At 48.3% G+C, this 21,040-nt stretch overlaps 1 protein-coding gene across 3 annotated transcripts in view; it reads left to right on the forward strand.

Moving 5' to 3' along the window:
- Window positions 1-21,040, forward strand: part of MTHFD1L (methylenetetrahydrofolate dehydrogenase (NADP+ dependent) 1 like) — a 1,409,858-nt gene that overhangs the window by 1,186,154 nt on the left and 202,664 nt on the right. For all 3 annotated transcript variants that reach the window (XM_085612491.1, XM_085612490.1, XM_085612492.1), the window contains exon 26: window positions 15,958-16,110. In XM_085612491.1, the coding sequence (XP_085468617.1) occupies window positions 15,958-16,110 (153 nt within the window). The remainder of the gene's footprint in view (window positions 1-15,957; window positions 16,111-21,040) is intronic.

A 21,040-nucleotide genomic window follows, 5' to 3' on the forward strand; every position in this document is an offset into this window, starting at 1 on the left:
GTTCTTCAGGTTCATGCCACGTCTGTAGGTATGTTCAGACCCCCACTATTTAGTGTGTGCCAGTGTTTCTTCACTATCTTGGTGACTCTGTCTGAGGCCACGTTAAAGGTGGTTATACAAATTGGTCTTTTGGATTCTGAGTTGTTGGTTATCTTGGGCTCAAGTAAGGCTTCCCTGTTAATATTTGCGGCCCTTTTTCTCGCTCTAGATACAAGATGTTTTGGGTAGTTAAGTTTCAGGAGTTTCTCACTGAGATCCTTTAATTGAGTGTTGTTAGTCATGTTTGTCGGTGCAATTCCTTCTCAGACGAAGGAATTGTTCGAAAGGCAGGTTTTGTTTTAAATGCCGGGGGTGGAAACTATCATAAATAAGGAGGCCGTTCCTTGCAGTTGGCTTGAAATGTGTGGTGGTAGCTCGAGAGCCCTGTCGTGTCAGTATGTTTAGGTCCAGGAATAACAGGTGCGATCTACTCATGGTGTGGGTAAATTTTAGGTAGGGGTCTTGCGAGTTGAGCCACCTTAGGAATTCATTTGCTTCTTCCTCAGTGCCCTCCCAGATCAATAGAACATCGTCTATATATCTCTTCCACATCTGGACATGATTTAAGTGGGGGTTGGTATTACTTAGTATCTTGTGCCTTTCCAAATGGTGCACGTAGAGGCCGGCCACGCTCGGCGCAAAAGGACGACTATGTACCAGGTGGGAGGAACCCTGGCTACAACACAGACAGTGAGGGAACCAATTCTGGCACAGACAGTTCAGATTCATCAAGCAACTACAATCTGGGAGGGCACTGAGAAAGAAGCCAATGAATTCCTAAGGTGGCTCAACTCGTAAGACCCCTACCTAAAATTTACCCACACCATGAGTAGATCGCACCTGGTTTTCCTGGACCTAAACATACTGACACGACAGGCCTCTCGAGCTACCAACACACATTTCAAGCCAACTGCAAGGAACTGCCTCCTTATTTATGATAGTTTCCACTCCCAGCATTTAAAACAAAACCTGCCTTTCGGACAATTCCTTCGTCTGAGAAGGAATTGCACCGACAAACATGACTACACTCAGGCAAAGGATCTCAGTGAGAAACTCCTGAAACGTAACTACCCAAAACATCTTGTATCCAGGGCGAGAAAAAGGGCCGCAAATACTAACAGGGAAGCCTTACTTGAGCCCAAGATAACCAACAACTCAGAATCCAAAAGACCAATTTGTATAACCACCTTTAACGTGGCCTCAGACAGAGTCACCAAGATAGTGAAGAAACACTGGCACACACTAAATAGTGGGGGTCTGAACATACCTACACCCATGTTCAGCCACAGACGTGGCATGAACCTGAAGAACCATTTAGTGCACACACGACCCAGATCGACAAATACGAATGAAGGCAGTGTCCGCAGGCTACATCCATTACCTACAGGGCACTACCCCTGCAGCAACTGCAGCGTCTGCCACCTAACCGCAGCAACCAAAACAGTTACTATGAACAACAACACTACTTGGGAACTACGCCAATTTTCAAACTGTAACACAGCAGGAGTAGTATACCTCATCAATTGTACATGCAACCTCCACTATGTGGGTATGACTACGAGGAAAGTGAGTACCCGCATAGTAGCGCACAGGAGCAAAATACGGTGTAAGCGCGCCACCACCAGAATGACTGCCCACTTTATCTAGAAACAACACACACCCAACGATCTGAGATGGGTAATGTTAGAACACATCAGCAACAAGGATAACCTAGAAAAGAGGTTACACAAGAGGGAACAACGCTGGGTGTTCAAACTCCACACAGAGGGTCTCGATGACGATACACCCTGGGGTCTGTTCTGTTGAATTTTTCGCCAGTATCAACATAGTCACCACGGGTTAGGTCTGGTATCAAGACAAGCTGAAGCATGCAACACCTCTCGTGGGGTATATGCCCCTGCACCAATACACCATAGAGGTGTTCCCCATTGATTTTCTAAAAACATGAGACCCAGCAAGATCCCCATCAAAACACACAGGCAATGTGCCTGAAGTGGGGTCACATAATGAGCAAAACTATCCTTATTGGCAAAATAGGATGTAGGGTTCACCCGTTTATAACCAATGCCTTTATTTCCTACATCACTAGAGGATTGGTTTTAAGTAACTACGTAGAGAAGAAGACACACTGCGCTTATGCTGTGCAAATGCATACCAAACTAGAGGCTTCCACAGCAAAAAACACGAGTCCTTACAATAGAAGTTTCCATGGCCATACATTTTCACCTCTAAATAATTTAGTTTATTGAATATTAAATTATGCTGCAAGACCAAAGTTTAACACCGACATGCTACTATTAAAGTGTTGAAGACGAGGATGCTGCAGAGCCCACCTGCGTATCCTACAAGCATGGCCGCCACCCTTTCCCAACTGCGACGGCCATTTTAATGCCCCGCGCGGTCTAGTCTCTCAAGACCATTATGCGGCAAACACGGAAGTCTTATAACCAGCTCCTCGCCGGAGACACGCTAAGATACGGTCTAGGTGCCCAGACACGGCGTCCCCAACATTGAAATAAGTGAAATTTGCCTCCACAGGTCTCGCTAGGAAGGTCGTGAGTTCGACGTACCTTTAACGCAACGAGAGCCCATGTAAACCACAATCATTGTACTTCCGTTAACTGCATACGCTAACCTCTCCTACCTTCTCATTCTGGCAGGATTGTTTCATAGGGAGACACCGCCCCCCCCCCCCCCCTCTCCCGAGTCCATGGAGCGCAACCTCGCACATAACAAAGTAAAGATTTGAAAATACACAAAAACCCTTTTTTTTACCTGTTTGTGTGAAGTGTGTAGTTTGTGTGTCACCACGCTCGCCTTGGAAGCCTGCACGCACCATTATGGAGCAAATCACCCAAATGGAGCACTGCAGGATGGAAGAATATAATGTGTACCCCCACTCGAGTGAGGTGGGTTTTGCTTTCTAATGCATCCCCTCCAGTTTTACCATTACAGATATACAACGTGACTTAGGGAACGTATGTATTAATTACGCATGCTTTATTAGTAGCAGCGTTCACTTTATTTTTTCACTATCTCAATTTTTTCCTATTAAGGTTTATTAGGAGTGGGGGGGGCGTGTCTAGCCGCCGAAGATGGCGGTCGACTCCTGGTAGAGCTCCAGTGCCTGCGAGGGGCGCTCAGTCCTGGTGCCGCCTTCCCCGACCGCCAACCGGCCGGCACACCCGAAGACTGTGGCCCTGGAGCCCACTGCTGCGCTGGGGCCCCGGGAGCTCGCCCGCTGCGTAGTATGGAGCGGAGGAGGGCTCGGGCCGAGCTGCTGAGGTGCCCGCGCTGAAGCCGGGACTTGTGTTACGGAGCTGCCTGAACACACTGCGGGCGCCCCCGGGGTACTGTGGGGCAGGGCTCCCGCTCACCGCTCCTGCTTGTTGCCGATTGCGACCCGAAGTGTGGGTACCGGCGAGGGGTGCCTACCCCCGGTGTCGCCTCCCCTGGACACAGACCGACAATAACATTCGACGATTGTGGCCCCAGAACCCCCCGTGGAGCTAGAGGCCCTGTGGGCCCGTCCGGCGCGAGGTACAGAGCGGAGGCAGGCTTGAACCGATCTGCTGAGATGTCCGTATTGGAACCGGGGCATGCATAGTGGAGTGGTCCGAGCACGACGAGGACACCCCAAGGAGCTACGAGGTGGGGCACCCGCTCGCCGCTCCCGATTGCTGAAAAGTCCGGAACATAGATACGCACTCCAGAACAAGGCCTACACGAAAGGACTGCGGGGGGCCCGACGGGTCGAACTGCATGCACGGGGCGGCGGATATGGAGAGCCGCGCTGAAGCGCTGAGGCCTGGCAGAGACTGGCGCCGCGCGGCCTTTCCCCGGGGGACCCAACTCAGAGGTGAGCGGTGAGCATATAAGGCCGCCTCGGTGCGCCCATCATCCACTTAGGGGGCTGGAGTATGCGACTGGATTTCCCCGGGGCTCCCCTGATGCGACTTGGAACCAGGAGGGAATCTACCACACTGGAGGCTGGGGTTGGTTCCCTCAGATGCTCAGGCTAGGTCATTGACGCTGCCCATCAAGGCACAGAACAATTGAACGTTCTCATCCAGCTTTGCTCCCGGGGTGGCGCCGGCCTCCCTCTCACGTAGGCTCCCAGTGGCTAGGCCTCTACTGTGCAGCTTGGGTCCCCTTGTCGGTCCGGACGTGCGGCGAGGTTGCGGCTGCGACCGGGGGGATTGGGCCGTGAGGAGGTGGGAACGACACCGCTCTTGCGCGGCTTGCCCTGTCTGTCTGTCTGGGCGAATTTTGAATCTACGCCGTCCTGCTGGAGCGTTGCGAGTCGGACCTGTTCCTCGGACTTGTAGTTGGTGTGGCCTACGGACCGGGCCATTGCTCAGTTAGTTCCTAGACCCTTCCGGTTGACAGATCCTATCGCCCCTTCTATGCAACAGTCGTAATATGGACAGTGGCATACACCCATCAACGACGTAAGGGTGGCCCGGACCTCTCCTCCCCAGCCACACGGAGTCCCAGGATCAGTAGTCTAGGGCGTCAGCGGAGTGGAAGAGCACACAAACCCACTGCTGGATTCCCACGTCATGGGTCGAACCAAAGCGAAGATGCATGAAGGCCGGCGTGTGGCGGAGGCCCCCCTGCTGGGGCGGCCCCCTCCGGTGGACGAGATGAGACCATCTCCCAGGCACCGACTAGGGATGCTCCAGACAAATTGGACTTAATCCTGCAGGAAATCCGCGATTCCAGAGCGGAATTTGCGGCATAGCTCGGTACTCTCACAACTGGCCTTACGCTACTCAGGGCGGACTACGGGAAACTAGCAGACACCCCCTCAAGGACCTGAACCCGCAAGTGAGCGTGAATTCCACTGAGCTACGACAACTGCAGCAACAAGTAACTGGCCTTATGGAAAGAGTCGAGGATGCGGAGGGAAGAAACAGACGCAACAACATCCACGTGATTGGCTTGCCGGAGCGTAGCGAGGGTAACAGGGCGACGGACTTTATGGAGGCATGGTTCCGGATCATGTAGCTCCAGAGGGGCTCTCCCCGTACTTCTGTGTCGAACGGGCCCATCGAATACCAACTGGACCGCCTATGCCGGGGCACCACTCCGTCCATTGATAGTAAAAATTCTGAATTATAGGGATCGGGACGTGCTGCTGCAGAAAGCGAGGGAATAATCTATAATCCAGTTCGAAAACCATCGTATCTCATTATACCCAGACTACACTGTCTTGGTCCAGAGGCAGCGAGCGTCCTTCCAGGCGGTCAATAAAAAACTGCAAAAAGCACAACTCAAATACGCGTTACTCTACCCGGCCAGGCTTAAGGTCATCTATGACAAAAAAACTCACTTTTTCGACAGCCCTGCGGATGCTGAGGAGTGGATGGAAGTAATGTGTATAGGGCCTAGTCAGCACAGTCCTCTAGCTTCATCATCGCAGGGCTCGGGCAAATCCCCGACCCCTCAGAAATCTTGCTCTCATCGCTCCCGGAGCCCTGCCCAGGAGAACAGTGGAATGGGGCCATCGCGCGAACAACAACGCCGTGACCAGAAGAGGGCTCTGGCTGCTGCAGCTTGCCGCGTGGATCTCTTGAAAAATTCCACAGACTCGGAGGACAGTACTCTGACTTCGGACTCTGAACACAGTATTATCCTCTTTCCTACGATCACCCCCAGGGCGGCAGATGACTTAATCGACAATTAATGGCTACAGGACCCACTGGCTGGGGGCAGTACCTTGTTGTAACATGGACCGGCAAGTGTAATGCAGAGGACATAGCAACTAACTTCTGGAACTTATCATATCCTTTTTTCTGTATCCTTGCATTTGCTCTCTGTTATTGATTATTCTGTATTCACTTACATGTTAATGTTTACGGGTACACACTACTGCCTAAATGGTCCACTGTGTTTGGTTCTTCCCGGCGACCATAGGAAAATTGGGCTGCGGGGACTTCAGGGCTACGTCTCACTATAGCATATACAAGGTTGATCAAGGCAGTACCACTGTCTCTGTTCGGCTTATTAATAACCCCCCCTCTGCGGGCCCCGTGGAGCCACTAGGAGACAGACACTACAGTACACATGGACACGATCAAGGGCGGCGCCCACCCTACTAACGTACGCACTGTTATTGGTTATGACATTGTTGTATATTTTTGTTGGGCCCAGCGCAGTTCTGACGCGGTGCCGGGTGTTGTAGTTTATGGGGACGGGGACTCCTGGTCGTAACTGGTTTGAAGGCTCTATTTACACAGTAACGTATCTTTACAATTAGTATCATGCCAACAACGACTACCACCTTGGGGTCTTATAATCTAGTCACATGGAACGTACGCGGGATGGGGGCGATACAGAACAGACATCACATACACGCATATCTCCTCGGGCGTAAAGCACATATAGTGTTCTTACAGGAATCCCACTTAACAGAATCAGAAACGGTAAAAACACGCAAAAAATGGCGAGGACACATGTACTCCACTAACTATTAAGTGTTCGCCAGGGGAGCGGCAATCTGGGTACGTCATGGGGTCCCATTCCTGGAATTGGAGCGTAGGGTGGATGACCAAGGCAGGTACATACTGCTGAAGGGCACCTTAGATGGTAACCTGATAATCCTGGGTAGCGTATACGCCCCTAACTTCGAACAAGACCGTTTCCGGAGCCGTCTGGGCACGGCATTGGCAGACTGGGATGGTATCCCCTGGGTGCTAGGGGGGGGATTGGAATGCTGTATTGGATGTTACCCTAGATAGATCCCACCCCCCCCTTAACTGCGCGAATGCTACTAAGTTAGCTGCGCTGTTTACTACCTGGGTGGCTGGCTGGACGCTTGCGGACGTATGGAGAAATATATATCCGGCCCACAAGGAGTACTCTTTCTTCTCCCCAGTGCACGGTCTCCATACTAGAATTTATGGATTTCTCTGCTCTCGAGCCATTACCACACAGGTCAGCCATGCTACTTACCTACCTAAAACCTTCTCAGACCACAACCCCCTAGAGCTTACACTGAATTGGGGTTCAGTGCCTACCCCTGTGCCCACCTGGAGGCTACATCCTCAGCTATTGGAGGACGCTCCTTTCCGGACAGCCCTCTCCACCACCATTACTGATTATCTAGCTAAGAATTGGAACACAGCTTCTTCTAATTTAATTGAATGGAATGCGCTCAAGGTGATAGTACGGGGGGCATCGATAGGTCAACTAGTGGGGGCTCGCCAGGAAACGCACCAACGACTACACGCAGTGGAGCAACGACTGGCTACACTGGAACAGGCAGTGGTGTCTGACCCCGGTAAAGAAATGGAACTACAGTCCGCCCAGATCGAACACGCTGAAACACTAGAAACACTACGGATAATTGATCAGAGGGCATTCCTCCAACGTAAACACACGGAAGCAGACAGGTCGGGTACACTCCTTGCCCGCATAGTTCGGGATAAACCTGACCCCCCGCTAATAACTAGTGTCCGTACAACCCAAGGCAACATAGTCCACACCCAACAGGACATTAACCTAGCCTTTCAGGAATATCTTGCCACACTATACGCCATGCCCCCACCCGTTGAAAACTCCTCTATTACGGAATTCCTGCGAGATTTACCTATGCCGGTTCTTCCTGATGAGACACGTGCGGGTATAGATGGTCCCATAACACAACAAGAAATACGTGTAGCGATAAAAGACATCAACAGAAATAAAACGCCTGGGATAGACGGACTACCTATCGAGTTTTACCACACGTATTCGGGGGTATTGGTGCCAGTACTAGAAACAGTATATAACGCAGCCTTCGCAGAAGGTCACTTGCCACTTTCTACCATGGGAGCGTTGGTCATATCCCTACCCAAACCAGGACGGGACAGCCTAGACCTCCATAATTACAGGCCCCTCTCCCTACTTGCGACAGAATATAAAATTTTAAGTAAGGCTCTTGCCAATCAAATACAGCCCTCCCTTAATATGCTTATACATAATGATCAATGCGGGTTCCTGCCGAACCGCAGTACGTCCCTCAACACCAGGCGATTGCACTATGTAATGGGGGCCGCTCCGCAGGCTCACCAGTCGGCGGGTTGCATCGCGCTAGACCTCCGTCAGGCCTTTGACTCTCTTAAATGGGAATTTATGTTCGCAACCCTTCAGAGATTTGGTCTCCCAGACACATACCTGAAGTGGGTACGCCTTCTCTATACGGCCCCTACGGCCCGGGCCCGCACGGGACGCTACATTTCTAAGCAATACAATATTCACAAAGGTACGCGACAAGGCTGCCCGTTATCGCCATTATTATTCGTACTCTCATTAGAACCGCTAGCGATAGCACTCAGAAGGTCGCCAGACCGGCTTGGTATACCAATTGATGGAGCGACCCACCTGACCTCCATCTACGCAGACGATATCCTGTTGTATTTACGGGACCTGTCGGCCGACAATGCTCCCTTACCGGATATCTTTGACACCTATGAACGCCTCTCAGGACTGGCTATAAACCCGGAGAAATCTGTGGTCTTCTATTTCAGGGATAGACCAGGTCTGGATACCCTGCGCTTTGACGAGTATACATTGTCAGTGGCACCCATCACCGTTAAATACTTAGGTATCCAAATATATAGAACCCAGGCAGATCAGATAGAAGGTAACATCACACGAGCCATAACGAGTCTCCGGGCCAGCGTAGCCTTCTGCACTTCCCTACCGCTTTCGGTATTGGGGCGGGTCGCTGTCTCTAAGATGGTGATGCTCCCTCGACTGCTATACTACTTTGTGAACCTCCCGGTCATAATCCCACAGTCTACCTTTAATACATTAAACACCTTGTTGTTGGACCTTATCTGGGGCATGGTCCGCAGGCGTTTCAGCCTACGGAAACTCCAACTCGAGAGCGGAGATGGGGGTCTGGGAGTTCCAGACTTCCGTGCCTACTACTATGCTAGTCAGCTCCAGTGGCTATCCTATTGGACCGCGGGGAGACATTTACATGAAATCGGGTACTCCTCGGGAGAATTGGACCGGGGGAGGCTACACTCTCTGCTGTTGCCCAAGGTTAAGATCCCCTCAGATAGCCCCCCTATTGTACACTGCTTTACACTGCTGGAGGAAGGCACTATCATACACTTCCAAGGCTACCCCTTACTCACCGAACATCCCTCTTCTACGTATCCCCACACCACAGGGCAGGCTAGCGAAGACCAGCATACAGGGTTGGATAGATGCTGGAGTGGAGGACATAGGAGCGTTCTTTACTGACGGACACTTGATGGACCATGACACCTTGCAGACTACAGGGGCCTCGCCACGTCTATATCTACTACATGCCGCCATATCCCATTACATAAAGAACACCTGGGCACTGCAGCGCAGCGAACCCCAACAGCACAACCTAGTACACTTGTTATATTATATGGTGAAGGGGGGACAGTTAGTGCATTGGCTATACACCGGAATACGGGCACACGCGGCGACCCTGCTAACCTCACTAAGAGAGCAATGGTCAGGGGACTATACCTCTGAGATTACAGATAAGGTTTGGCAGTGCATGCTAGAACACCCCAAAAAAGTGTCCCGTAATGCCAAACTAAAATTCATACAGACTATGATCTTACATATCTCACCCCAAGCGGATCCATCGTATGTTCCCTGATGCCTCACACAACTGCCCTCGCTGTAAGGGGGATGAGGCGAACTTTCTCCATATGCTATGGTCTTGTCCATATATCCGAAATTACTGGGAGGGAATACGTCAAGCTTTGGGCGACACCACACACACCCCTATCTCAGACGATGCCCTGAGCTGCCTAATGGGCCTCCACAAACGTTCAAGAGTCCAGAAAGTACGACTGAGATTCATAGACCTAGCCCTCATTTTAGCAGTAATAACTCTTACTATGAGGTGGAAGTCCCCCAGGTGCCCAGCGTTATCCAATTGGCAAGCCGACATGATACAATGGGGCAAGGCCGAGGGGGCGGCACTTAGGAGAGAGGAGGAGAAGGGGATTCGGAGGCAACCCATTTCCATGGACTGGGAGGCAATGCTACACAAGCTTGAATCCCTTGACCTACTGCCCCCCCGGGAACGCAAGCTTCGTAGTCACTTAGTGAGAATAGGTGCCTATACCACAACAGACCTGAAGTTCGTGTCCTATACATACATCACATTGCAGGATTACTGAGCCCCAGTACGAGCCATCCAGCTAGTACTCCCAGTTGCGGTCCTATTGGACATAGAAAATACTGTATGACCAGGAGTGGGAGGGTTAGGGAGGGAAGGGATAAAGTTGTATTTGTTAACTGTAAATGGCAATAACACTACACTACACATCTAATTACCATCCTTGCAATGAACAGCTCAACGTGAGGTCATCAGACCTTATTTATACCCCCTTTTGCAGCCTTACGGAGAGAGGGGGAAAAGTTGGTAACCCTGTGAAGTATATAAGCTGTATGTATGACAAGCTGAAAACGACCGCCCCACTGCAATGTTCACTGCATCAAATTTTGATATGATGGAATCTAAATAAAGTGTTTAAAAAAAAAAGTTTATTAGGCGTGGCAAACACAGGGCTGGTCCCTGTGTGGTCCTGATGAAGAGCTAGGGGAAGCTCGAAACATGTTGATCATACACTGAATTCCTACTCATCACAGTCAGGTTTCCCAGTGCAACCCCCCCTTTTAGACATACCAACCTAGGAGCAAGAATAAAAGTTGTTTAGGCCCACTAGCAAGATATTTTGAATCACTTTCTAACCACTCCACCACACACTGCACCACACATAGTCTTCCACTAAAAGTGCTCCTACGTAATTCCACAAGTCGTAGCACGCCCCAGTTCGTAGAGAACTGGGATGGCCCCAATGATGAAGCATATCACCGTGGGGAAATCCTGGTGAGTGAGGGGACTCAAGAAAGAAAAAAATGTTTCTTTCTTTCTGGTTTTTCCTGATCACACTGCTTAGGAGCCACATTCTTGGACTAGGTCTCAAAACCCAATACCTTGGGTTTTCTTTGTTTGTATACGTAAGGAGGGCGACCTAGTCTCACACCCTCCACCTCCCCCTACCTTGTGTAACATTCTTCCATGGGCACTTCAACAAAGAACCCAGCAGCGACACCAGCCGAAAAGTTACATAGGACCAACGGAAGACAGTGAGAATCTATGAAACACATAGTAACCAGGCATTCAACTCAATTACAATCTTTGCAAACGTAATTTCCAAGAGAATAGCTAAGGGCAGGAATGAGGGCGCACCCACCCTAACAGGGTTCCCCCAATCTTGTTCAAGCTAGAGTGGGAGTACTGGGCAGAAGTATTGAAGCCAGTCATTGAACAAATTCTCTAAACAGAATCAATTCCAGTCTCATGCAGTGGCTCCTTTATCTCACCAATCTGAATGTATGACGTTACAACGCATACATTTACAACGCATGCCTTTGCAACACAGTTTTTACATCGCAACAGCCTTTACAACGCATTCTTTTACATCGCATGCCATTAAATCGCATTTTCCGAAACTACCTTTACAACGCATTCCATTACATAGCATTATACCTTTACAGCGCATACCATTACAATGCATACCATTACATCGCATTTAAGGTAAGTGTTGGATAGTATAGGGATAATAATTACTATTCTAACTCCAGTGAGTGCAACAGTAGGTTAAGTGTTGGATAGTGTAAGGGTACTATGCGGTGTAATGGTATGCATTGTAATGCCTTGCAATGTAATGCCTGTGTTGTAGTGACATGCGTTGTAATGATATGCGTTGTATTGGCTGCGTTGTAATGACATATGATGTAAAGGATGTTGCGGTGTAATGACTGCTATGTAAAGGTAGTGCGATGTATTGGCTGCGTTGTAAAGGTTGTTTCCCCACCAATCTAAAAAAAAAGGGTGACCGGAATGAGGAAAAAAAATTATAGATTAGTAGCCCAGATAGACAATGATGCTAAATATTACGCCAGTCTCATCCTGCTTGAATTATCAAACTGATTAACAGAAAATGCAGTTATTCCTCTTAATCAAGCAGGCTTTTGCAGACAGATGGGGACTATCACTAACATTCTAATTCTCTCTCTTCTTATTGATGCCATAAGAACAGCTGAGCAGCCACTGTATGTCTGCTTTATCAATTATAGTTTGACATTTGATCGCATTGATAGAAAAAAACTGTGGCGTAAACTTTCCAAGTGGAACATTCTTCCTCTCCTCTTGAAACAACTAATACTCCTACATTCAAACACATGATTGGGCTGGAGACCATCTGACGAGAAAGATTCCAACCACAGTTGGGCTGAAACAGGGTAGGTACTAGCTCCAACCCTGTTCAACCTCTTTGACAGACCTGTCAACTAGGCTAGAGAAGTGTAATTCCCACTCCCCAAAGATGGGGTTGAGGGGGCCTTGTCCTTTCAAACCTATTATACACAGGTGATCTCGTACTAATCAGTTGAACACCAGTCTGCCTCCAACACCTTCTAGACACAACCGAAAGATACTCAGTTAAAAATGGCCTGAGAATAAATCTGGCCAAATCAAAAGTCATGCAATTGAACCAACAGAGGGCTAAACAAGCCTACCACTGGCACTTGGCTAAACTACAGTTGAACATTGTCCAAGAATACAAATATCTAGGAGACATTATAGACAGCAAAGGAACATTCATTGCCCCAAAGGAAGCAGTAAAGAGGAAAGGCATAGCAACTGCAGTGGCGCTTATAAACCTAAAGAACAAAATTGATGGGGCAAGTTTCTCTTCATTGGTCCAAGTGATACAGGGCAAAACTTCTACCGATAATCACTTATGGAAGCCATGCCATGAGAGGGAGAGACGCAGTCACATTAGATGGCACAGTAACAGAAGCTCTCTGAATGATCTACAATCTACCCAAATACATGTCACCAGCCCAAATAAGATTAGAATTCGGTATGCAGAGGCGAAGGCTGGCCCGTAAAGAAGCGTACATCAAATGTTGGCATAAGATCAGAAGAGTGGAGCCAGGGACTCTAAACGCCCATCTACGGTCCGAACTTTCAACTAAAGAGAAGGGCGCCCGAAAGGTCCTACCGGGAAGACTCTCTAGAACAGCTTGGCCTCTGAGGCCTCTGGGAGACCTCTGGGATACATGATAGTTTTAAACTTGTCAACAAAACTGTTGATTCTCCTTGCTGGAGGACAAAGCAGCAAGAGCGACAAGGGCGCATGGATGGTTCACCTTACATAGCCACACAAAGGCAGCCCCTCAACTCTATCGACGCACTGGATTCACCAAAACCTCCAAGTAGAAATATCTACAGTCTCGTCTAGACGTTCTACCATTATTACTCCACCTACCACCATGGATGCGTCCCTCGTCCCCATCGAACTGTCGACTGTGTGGGGAAGAGAGAAAAGATATTATCGACTTGCTATGCATGTGTAAATAACTTTTGAGCGAATGCAGAGCACTGCTGAGGCCACTCTTCAACCTTGAAAGAATACAGACATGCAGGTAGGTGGTAAAATCGTTCTTTTCAGGGGAGGACGTACAATTAAACTGCCGCCTGGTAAGATTCCTGACCATAGCCGAACAAAGGCTAAATAGCATCGATACAGCTAAAAGACTCCGTGATTACCTGTGGAATCTGTGGAGGCTACCTTAAAATAAACTGTAACATTTCAGCAGCCCCCTGATGAAGTATTGATCCTAAAGCTTTAGAGCATAAAAACGATCTGACCGCAGACATATGTAATTTACAATTTTTACTGTGGCCCAGTTACCACATAAAGTGCCTAATTTGCACACACATAATGTAACTTATGATTCTAACTGTTGCTTACTTGTTATAGTGGCCCAATTAGTACATAAACTGCCTAATTTGCACAGACATTTTGTAATTTATAATTGTAACAGCTGCCTACTTAAACATCTTTGCGTAATTTGCACATTGTCACTAAATTCAATCGAAAAAGTCCTTAATTCTGCATAGAGGCGAAGTGTATGGCAGTTTTTCATGCACGGTCAGCTGACAAACAAAAAATGTCAATCTTTTATTACTAGCAAACAACGCACGTTGGGAAAAATTTTTTAATGGACCACTGTGTATTTTTTCAATTCTTAATCTTTTTTCACTTCTTTTTTATCATGTATATTGATGCAACAGTTTTAATTAATCATGCAAATCAACGTATTTACTTACTTACTGGGAAAGGCTTCGAGACGCTGCCACATCTGTAAGTTGCAAGATAGCCCCTCTGCTGCGTGATAGCAGACCTACGACCTTCTGAAGAGAAGGGGATGTTAAAATACTGGACTTTGTTTACTGGGTGAACTGCTTGCAGGGATGAATGACAGTGCCATGAGGAATGCACAAAATGTGCTCTCTGAGGACCTCCGTGCACTATCAAGGAGACCCAGGTAGACCGCCTAATGCCTACCAACTCGAATTACCTTAATTTAATTTGAGAGAAACCCATAAAATGGCAATCAGCTCAAATCCACCTAGTTGAATTGATTCCAAGATGTCCTCCAGGGTCAGCATGATGGAGGACAGGAAAGGCCATGTTGCCAAACATGAGCTTGAAGTGTATCTTCTGATTTGGCTAGTTTCCAAAGAAGAGTCAGTGCTGCAGGTGGTAAATGCTAATACTGAAAGCGTGGTTGCTTGGTTAAATACGTTGCCACCACAATGCCGAAGTTAAAAACAAAGGTGAAATATATGGAGAGCCAGAGATATAGGCTTGTAGATGGCAATGCAGATATTCTAGAGGTTTGGGGGTTCCCCAAGAGACATCGAGCTATCATCCTTAGGATAGAGCCAACAGTCCCCTTCACTGTGAACTGATCACCAGGTCTGCGATGGAAAAGAGAAACATGGTTCTAAAAGGATGTACAATCTTAATCATACAGACATCCGTTGCATTACCCAAACGAGAAGGCAAGAGCTGTCTGTCTAAAAGGATCTGTTGTCCTGAGGTTTTAAAACTCCCTCTAATTTGCAGCAGGGCTGCAGGTAAAATATGAAGGACAAGTGAGCATATCTTCCCAGCCTAGTGTGGCTTGTGATTTCCTTGATCAACAGAAGGGCCAGCTAGATAAATCGGACAATGATAATCATAGCAAGTCCCAGCTCTCCATTTTCTTGTTGAGAGCTGGCATTGTATATCTGCCTGAAGACTTTTCTTTCGAAAAGCTTGAGTTCCTGTGGGTATTTGCAAGGCAGCTCACTCGAGGACTGTGTTCTCTTATGTTCAGTGACAAAACTATTGATTTAGCGATGACTCTCTCTCCTTCCAACCTCCCAACTCATCACCCACGAGCCCCACTCCCCAGTTTAAGCCAGGAAACATCATCTTGGGGCCCATAAAAACTATGCGAGACCTGTCGCCTGAGATTATCAAAATTGTATTCATGTTGTGGTAAATTGCATTGCATTCACATGAAGAATAATATATGTTGTATCTCTCTTGATGATAATCTGCCTTTCTCCCCTATAGAAATTATTTTAATTTAAAGGAGAAGGCCGCTAGGATGTTTTTGGAGAAGGCACATAACGGAGACAAAATAGGCAGAATAGGAATTTCCCGATAAAGACCTTTGAAATGTGTGGGTGATCTTAGATCAGAGAATTTAGTTAGTTTCAGCAGCTGAAACCTAACAATCAGGATGCTTGACTCCTCAAATGGTAACACAAATTTGTTTATTTTTTTCCTGTCATTAGATAACTTGCACGTTTATTCCAACTTCAGGGAAAGCGTCATCTCATGGCAAATTCTGAACCCATCTTCTCAGAGATGGGATGCAATAAGCCAACTCTGACGCATTCAAAGTGAGCATTATGAAGATACTAACACTTAACTGTAGGTTAGGTTTTGACATTCTAATATGTATTAACCAACATTGGATTATTTACCTAACGGTTAATTTTGATATTTTACTTTTTATTAGGGATTTGGAAATCTACCTATTTGCATGGCAAAAACCCACCTGTCCCTCTCCCACCAGTCGGACAAGAAAGGAGTGCCAACAGGATTCATCCTGCCAATCAGTGATGTGCGTGCCAGCATTGGGGCTGGGTTCATCTATCCATTAGTGGGCACAGTGAGTACACCTTTTAATTTTTTCATTCCCATGCAGTTATCACTGAGAATATGTACACTGACAGATTTCTTTTTTCTCTAGTCTTTTGTGACTTATTTGCTACTTTCGAAAGCATATGATTAGTTTTTCTCATTCTCCATATCTCTTATCTCCATTAGCAGTGGTCGAAGTGCATGAAAAAAAGTATGGAAACTGTAATACTGTGCGCAATGGGGGAGTGGTTAGTGAGTGTGGGGATGTGGCTAAAGAAAACCAAAATATTCTGTAACTTTTTTTGGTCTTTCAACATACTGTAACTACATATAAAATAACCCAGAGATTGCATTAAAATTAAATGCAAGGTATGTTAATCAGTGGGAAATTCACGATCGCACAGAATATAGCCTCTATCAGTGAATTCAATCCTGGTTGGTGTAGCTGAGCATACTGACTTGTGTATGGTTAAAGCTACAAGGCCCCAGTCTGAGAGAAAGCACATGAACATATAATCCATCATTTAAAATTTGCATTACACACAGTACGAGATAGACTACTGCAAAATGCCTCCAAAATATAGATTTTATTAAAACCCAGACTGTATGTAGCGTAAAACTTCTTTTATAACGGTCTTTTAAAAGCACACACTTTACAGCATAGCTGGGCGCTCCCTCACATTACCTCTCAAAAAGAATATATCTGTGTCATCCGGAATCTTCCAAGCACCCTTTACATTTGTAGACTGACCAGTTGCGCACATTGACATTTCTTTCAGTGACGCAGGCACTGTGGCAAGAAGGCTTGTTTAGCTGTCTTTCCCTCTTCTGTTTCACAGCACAGGAGACTCCCTGCCTTACTCTTCAGCTGAACCATTTCAAGTTTCATTCCAGGGAAGGTTACCTTTTCACAAAAAGTAGGGGGACTGTTTTTCTAAAATGAAAAAAGTCTTGGCTCCAGGTCCAACTCCGGACATGGCATCACTGAACCATACTTACAGTACCACCCCGGCATACTGACATCAAGTCCATATTTTTTTGCACCTTTCAATCTGGTGTGGTGTTGTATTGTGCTGTTCATCTAGTCTCCCTCGAAGGTTTCTGGTTTTAAGCGTTGTTAGTCCTGCAGTCAACAGATGTTGGAACCCCATGAGTTTGGTCTCTGATGTTTGGGACCCAAACCAGACTGATGGTCCTTGTTAGACTCGGGGATCTCTGATTGGCGCAAGGATGTCCTTGTGTCAAGCAGGGACCCTCTCCTCCACGTCAGGGCAAAAGATAACCCCTTTTGGAATGACCCTTGCTCACCCTCTAGGTGCGTGGCGTGAGCAGCCAAGGCGATTCTTCAGGCGTTGTTGGTTAAGCACTTATAATCACACACACAGTAAATACATCAATCCCCCCAGAAACGGACACCAGGCTTAGGTATGTGAAAATACGCTTCTTTATATAAAAATAGATAGGCAGACTTAATACAAGACCAGTAACGTTTTTATTTATGCCACCAGATCGTAAAGCAGACAAATATTCTTTGTTCGCGGTTTCAGAGGGACCTTTTGCAGTCTCTTGCAAATGTTACTCGTGGTTCCAGTACTTACAGAAAATCGGCTCCTGCGGACGGGGAAATAAGGCGTTGCGGGCCCCGAGCCCGATACTGGAATTCTTAAGAACGTGTGGGGAGAGTCGGCACGGGTCGGTGCGACGCTCAGCTTGGGGAAGTGTTCTTGGGTCCTCAATCAGCGGGTGTGGGCAGGTAGGCAGGCGCGGCCAGCGACCCTTAGCACGGCGGTGCAGGGGGGGGGGGGTCTCCACAGCGGGGGTGGCGCGGCCCGGGGTGTTCCGAGGATAACGAAGCGGGGTCACAGGGCACGGTCCGTGCAGCTGGTGACCCGGCAAAGATCACGATCGTCGGACGGATTCCGGCGGGAGGGGTGACAGCGCTTTCAGCGCACTCCAGTGGCAGGCGGTGACAGGGGCGCAGGCAACCTAGCCCGGGGACAGAGAGCGGCTCCGAACGGAGCGGGGCTCTCACGGGTTTGCGGCAGGCAAGCTCCTGAGTGTCACGGCCCTAGGAGGGGGCGCTGAGGGGCGCAGTCTCTTTCCAGCGGGATGCACACACGGCTCGACTTGGAGGACGAGCAAAAGCACAGAGAACCCACTGGTCCTGGGGTTCAGTTCAGGGGGCAAGCTCAGATCAAGCCCTTGGAGAATGTTCAAGCACAAAGCAGCAAAGTCTTTTCAGCAAGTCTTTTTCCTCTCCCTTCTCAGCAAGGCAAGCAGCAGCCAGTCCTTCCAGCGTCGTCTTCTCCTCCTAGTCGGGCAGAGGTTCTTTGTGGTAAACAGGATTCTGATTTGCAAGGAGCAGGGCTCCTACTTTTATACCACATTTCTTTTGTTCTTTCAGGCCAGGGGTGCCTTCGCATAACCGTTCTCAGTCCTGAGCACTTTGTTGGGGGTACTCTGACTTCTGCTTTCACTGTGAGGGGCAGGCACATCAGCCGCTCCACAGGAGGTGGAGCCGGTATTCAGGGGACAAGTACTTTCAGGAGCACCTTGTGGACAACGCTTCGCCCGTCCGGGGCCAGGTGCAGGCTGAGTCATCAGTCGCTCCCCAGGGGGCGGAGCCAGCATTGTGGTAGTGGAGCACTGCCCTATTCAGAGTCCAAGGGGCACCCCCGCCTCCCACCAAGGTGTTCTCCTACCATTCGCTACCTGTCATCCCCCCAGCCCTGTCACTCACATAGCCCAGACAGTCAGATACACGCACAGCAGAGGCGGCTGAAATGATTAAGCGAGTAAATACTGACTTTCTAAAAGTCGTATTTACAAACCCAGGATAGTTAAAATAAACTTGGCTACAAGAAGTATTTTATCATTCCGAGTTCAGGCATACGAAACATCTCTCTCTACCATGTTCCCTGAGCCTGCTGGGATTATAGGGTGTAATAATTCCAGCAGCTCGTCTGGCCTAATGGGAACAGGTAGCCTTGCAATAGTGAACTACGAATATGGCGGTAATTCTCTACTAGGACAGGCCACACAACCAGGGCTAGTCCTACCTTAGACCTACAACGCACCCTGCCCGCGGGCCTACCATAGGGGTGACTAACATGAGGCTAAGGGAAGGTTCTGGAGGCTGGCAAGTGGGGGCACTTGGCCCAGCCGGCGGGACAGTCTGGGACTGCCGGCGGGGTCTGCAATGGCAGACCCAGGACACAGTTTACATGGCCGCTGTTGTGGGTGGCACAACCAGCGCTGCAGCCCACTAGCGGCATTGGCATTCCCAAGCCCTGGCACGCCGGGTGCACTTTACTGGGGACTGACAGTGAATCCAATAAAGCAATCAGGTATATCAATTATGCACACTTTATCTAGGGAGCACTTGCGCTGCGGCACGGATTAGCCGTGGCGCGGCGCCCTGAGCGGACGACACCAGCAAAACAATCGAGGCACACCATCAAAAAAGTGGAAGGGAAACTCACGCCAAGGTGCCAGGTCTAACAGTCCTGTAAAAAATGTGGCTTTATGCACACCAAGGAGCGGAAGGCAAAGCTATTCATGTTTCTGTCCCACAACGAATGCCTGCCGATCACCACTCAAGATCCCACTCCAGATCTCAATCTTAAGCTTCTCCATTTACAATGAAGTCTTCGAAGTAGGCAGGTTCCAATGACAAGCTGTCCCACAAGAAGCACTGCAAGCGATTCTTCCGCTTCTCAACATCGATCCTGTTTGAAGGAGAGGTCTTCCAGTTGGTGGATTTTTCCCCCAACTCCATCCTCAGCATTTTCTAAGACTGCCTGTTGAACACACAGCTAGCAACAGAACTGGTTCCCAAACTGGGTTCAGTGCCCATTACTCCTTTCCTGGAGTTTCTTGCACTTGGCCTGCCCCTGCTCAGATTGCAGCCTTCACCCATGCTAATCCGGCCATCTTTTGCTCTATTTCTACTCCCTCTGGGGTGCCTTTGGGATCTAAGGAGCCTTTGGACCTGCAACCTAACTCCTGCTGGCAGCTCCTGCCCTAATGCTTGCCAGCATCATGCTTCTACAGTTTGACATGCCCATGGCACTAGCAGCTCCTCTGCTGGTGGTGAAATGCTTGCCATTAGCTCCCCCACCGGTGCATGATCTGTGCTCAATGACGACTTTGGATCCTATGCAAAATATGTTGAAGTTTCAGAAGAAGAATTTTGACTAGGTTTAAATGTAAGGCACAGCAGGCAGCTGAGGAGGAATCCACAAACAGACAGTTGCATTGAGATGAGTACTTTGGTCAATTGGATGAGATATTTGGCTCAGGTTATTACCACATCCAGATGCTTAACAAAATCTACCATGATGATGGCCACAGTGTTCTCCTAACTATGGTGCTGATGGCTATTTGGACCTGCAGAATTTCAGTGGACTACATTGTTCCCTGAGGTGGTCTGAATTGTTCTCACCCCCTCCACACTGAGGAGATGGGTTTTACGGTTGTTTTGCTCAAGGCGACTGAGGTTTTGAAATTGCTATTACTGGTGGTGGAGAACGGAGCGAACTTACTCAATGAAATCCTGCAAACTGCCATCTTTTCCATGTTGACTTTGATTCAGTTCAACAAATCTTTGACGGACTCCATATTGGTCACATGGAGGAAACCAGCTTCCTCTCCTGCTGTTAGCAACCAAGTTACCTATCTCCATAGTTGCGCCAGGTGACCCGCAGTTCTTGATCGATCACTCTTCCCCAGCCAGTCTTGTTGTGCAAGCTTCCTCTTACTTTAAACAGATTCCTGACTCTTTCCCTTCCACTCCATCTAATAAAGAGTCAAACTGGATTGAAGCAATCAAGAAAGTGCTCTTTTCTTTGGGCAGCCTAGCCATTCAGTTCACTAACACGATGCGCCTTCTGGTCTATTACTTTGTGGGCAATGGTTTCAAATGTTCCCAGCCACCACCTGGCCATTTTGCTGAAATG

Source organism: Triturus cristatus, chromosome 6 (genome assembly GCF_964204655.1).
Source record: "Triturus cristatus chromosome 6, aTriCri1.1, whole genome shotgun sequence".
Taxonomy (NCBI): domain Eukaryota; kingdom Metazoa; phylum Chordata; class Amphibia; order Caudata; family Salamandridae; genus Triturus; species Triturus cristatus.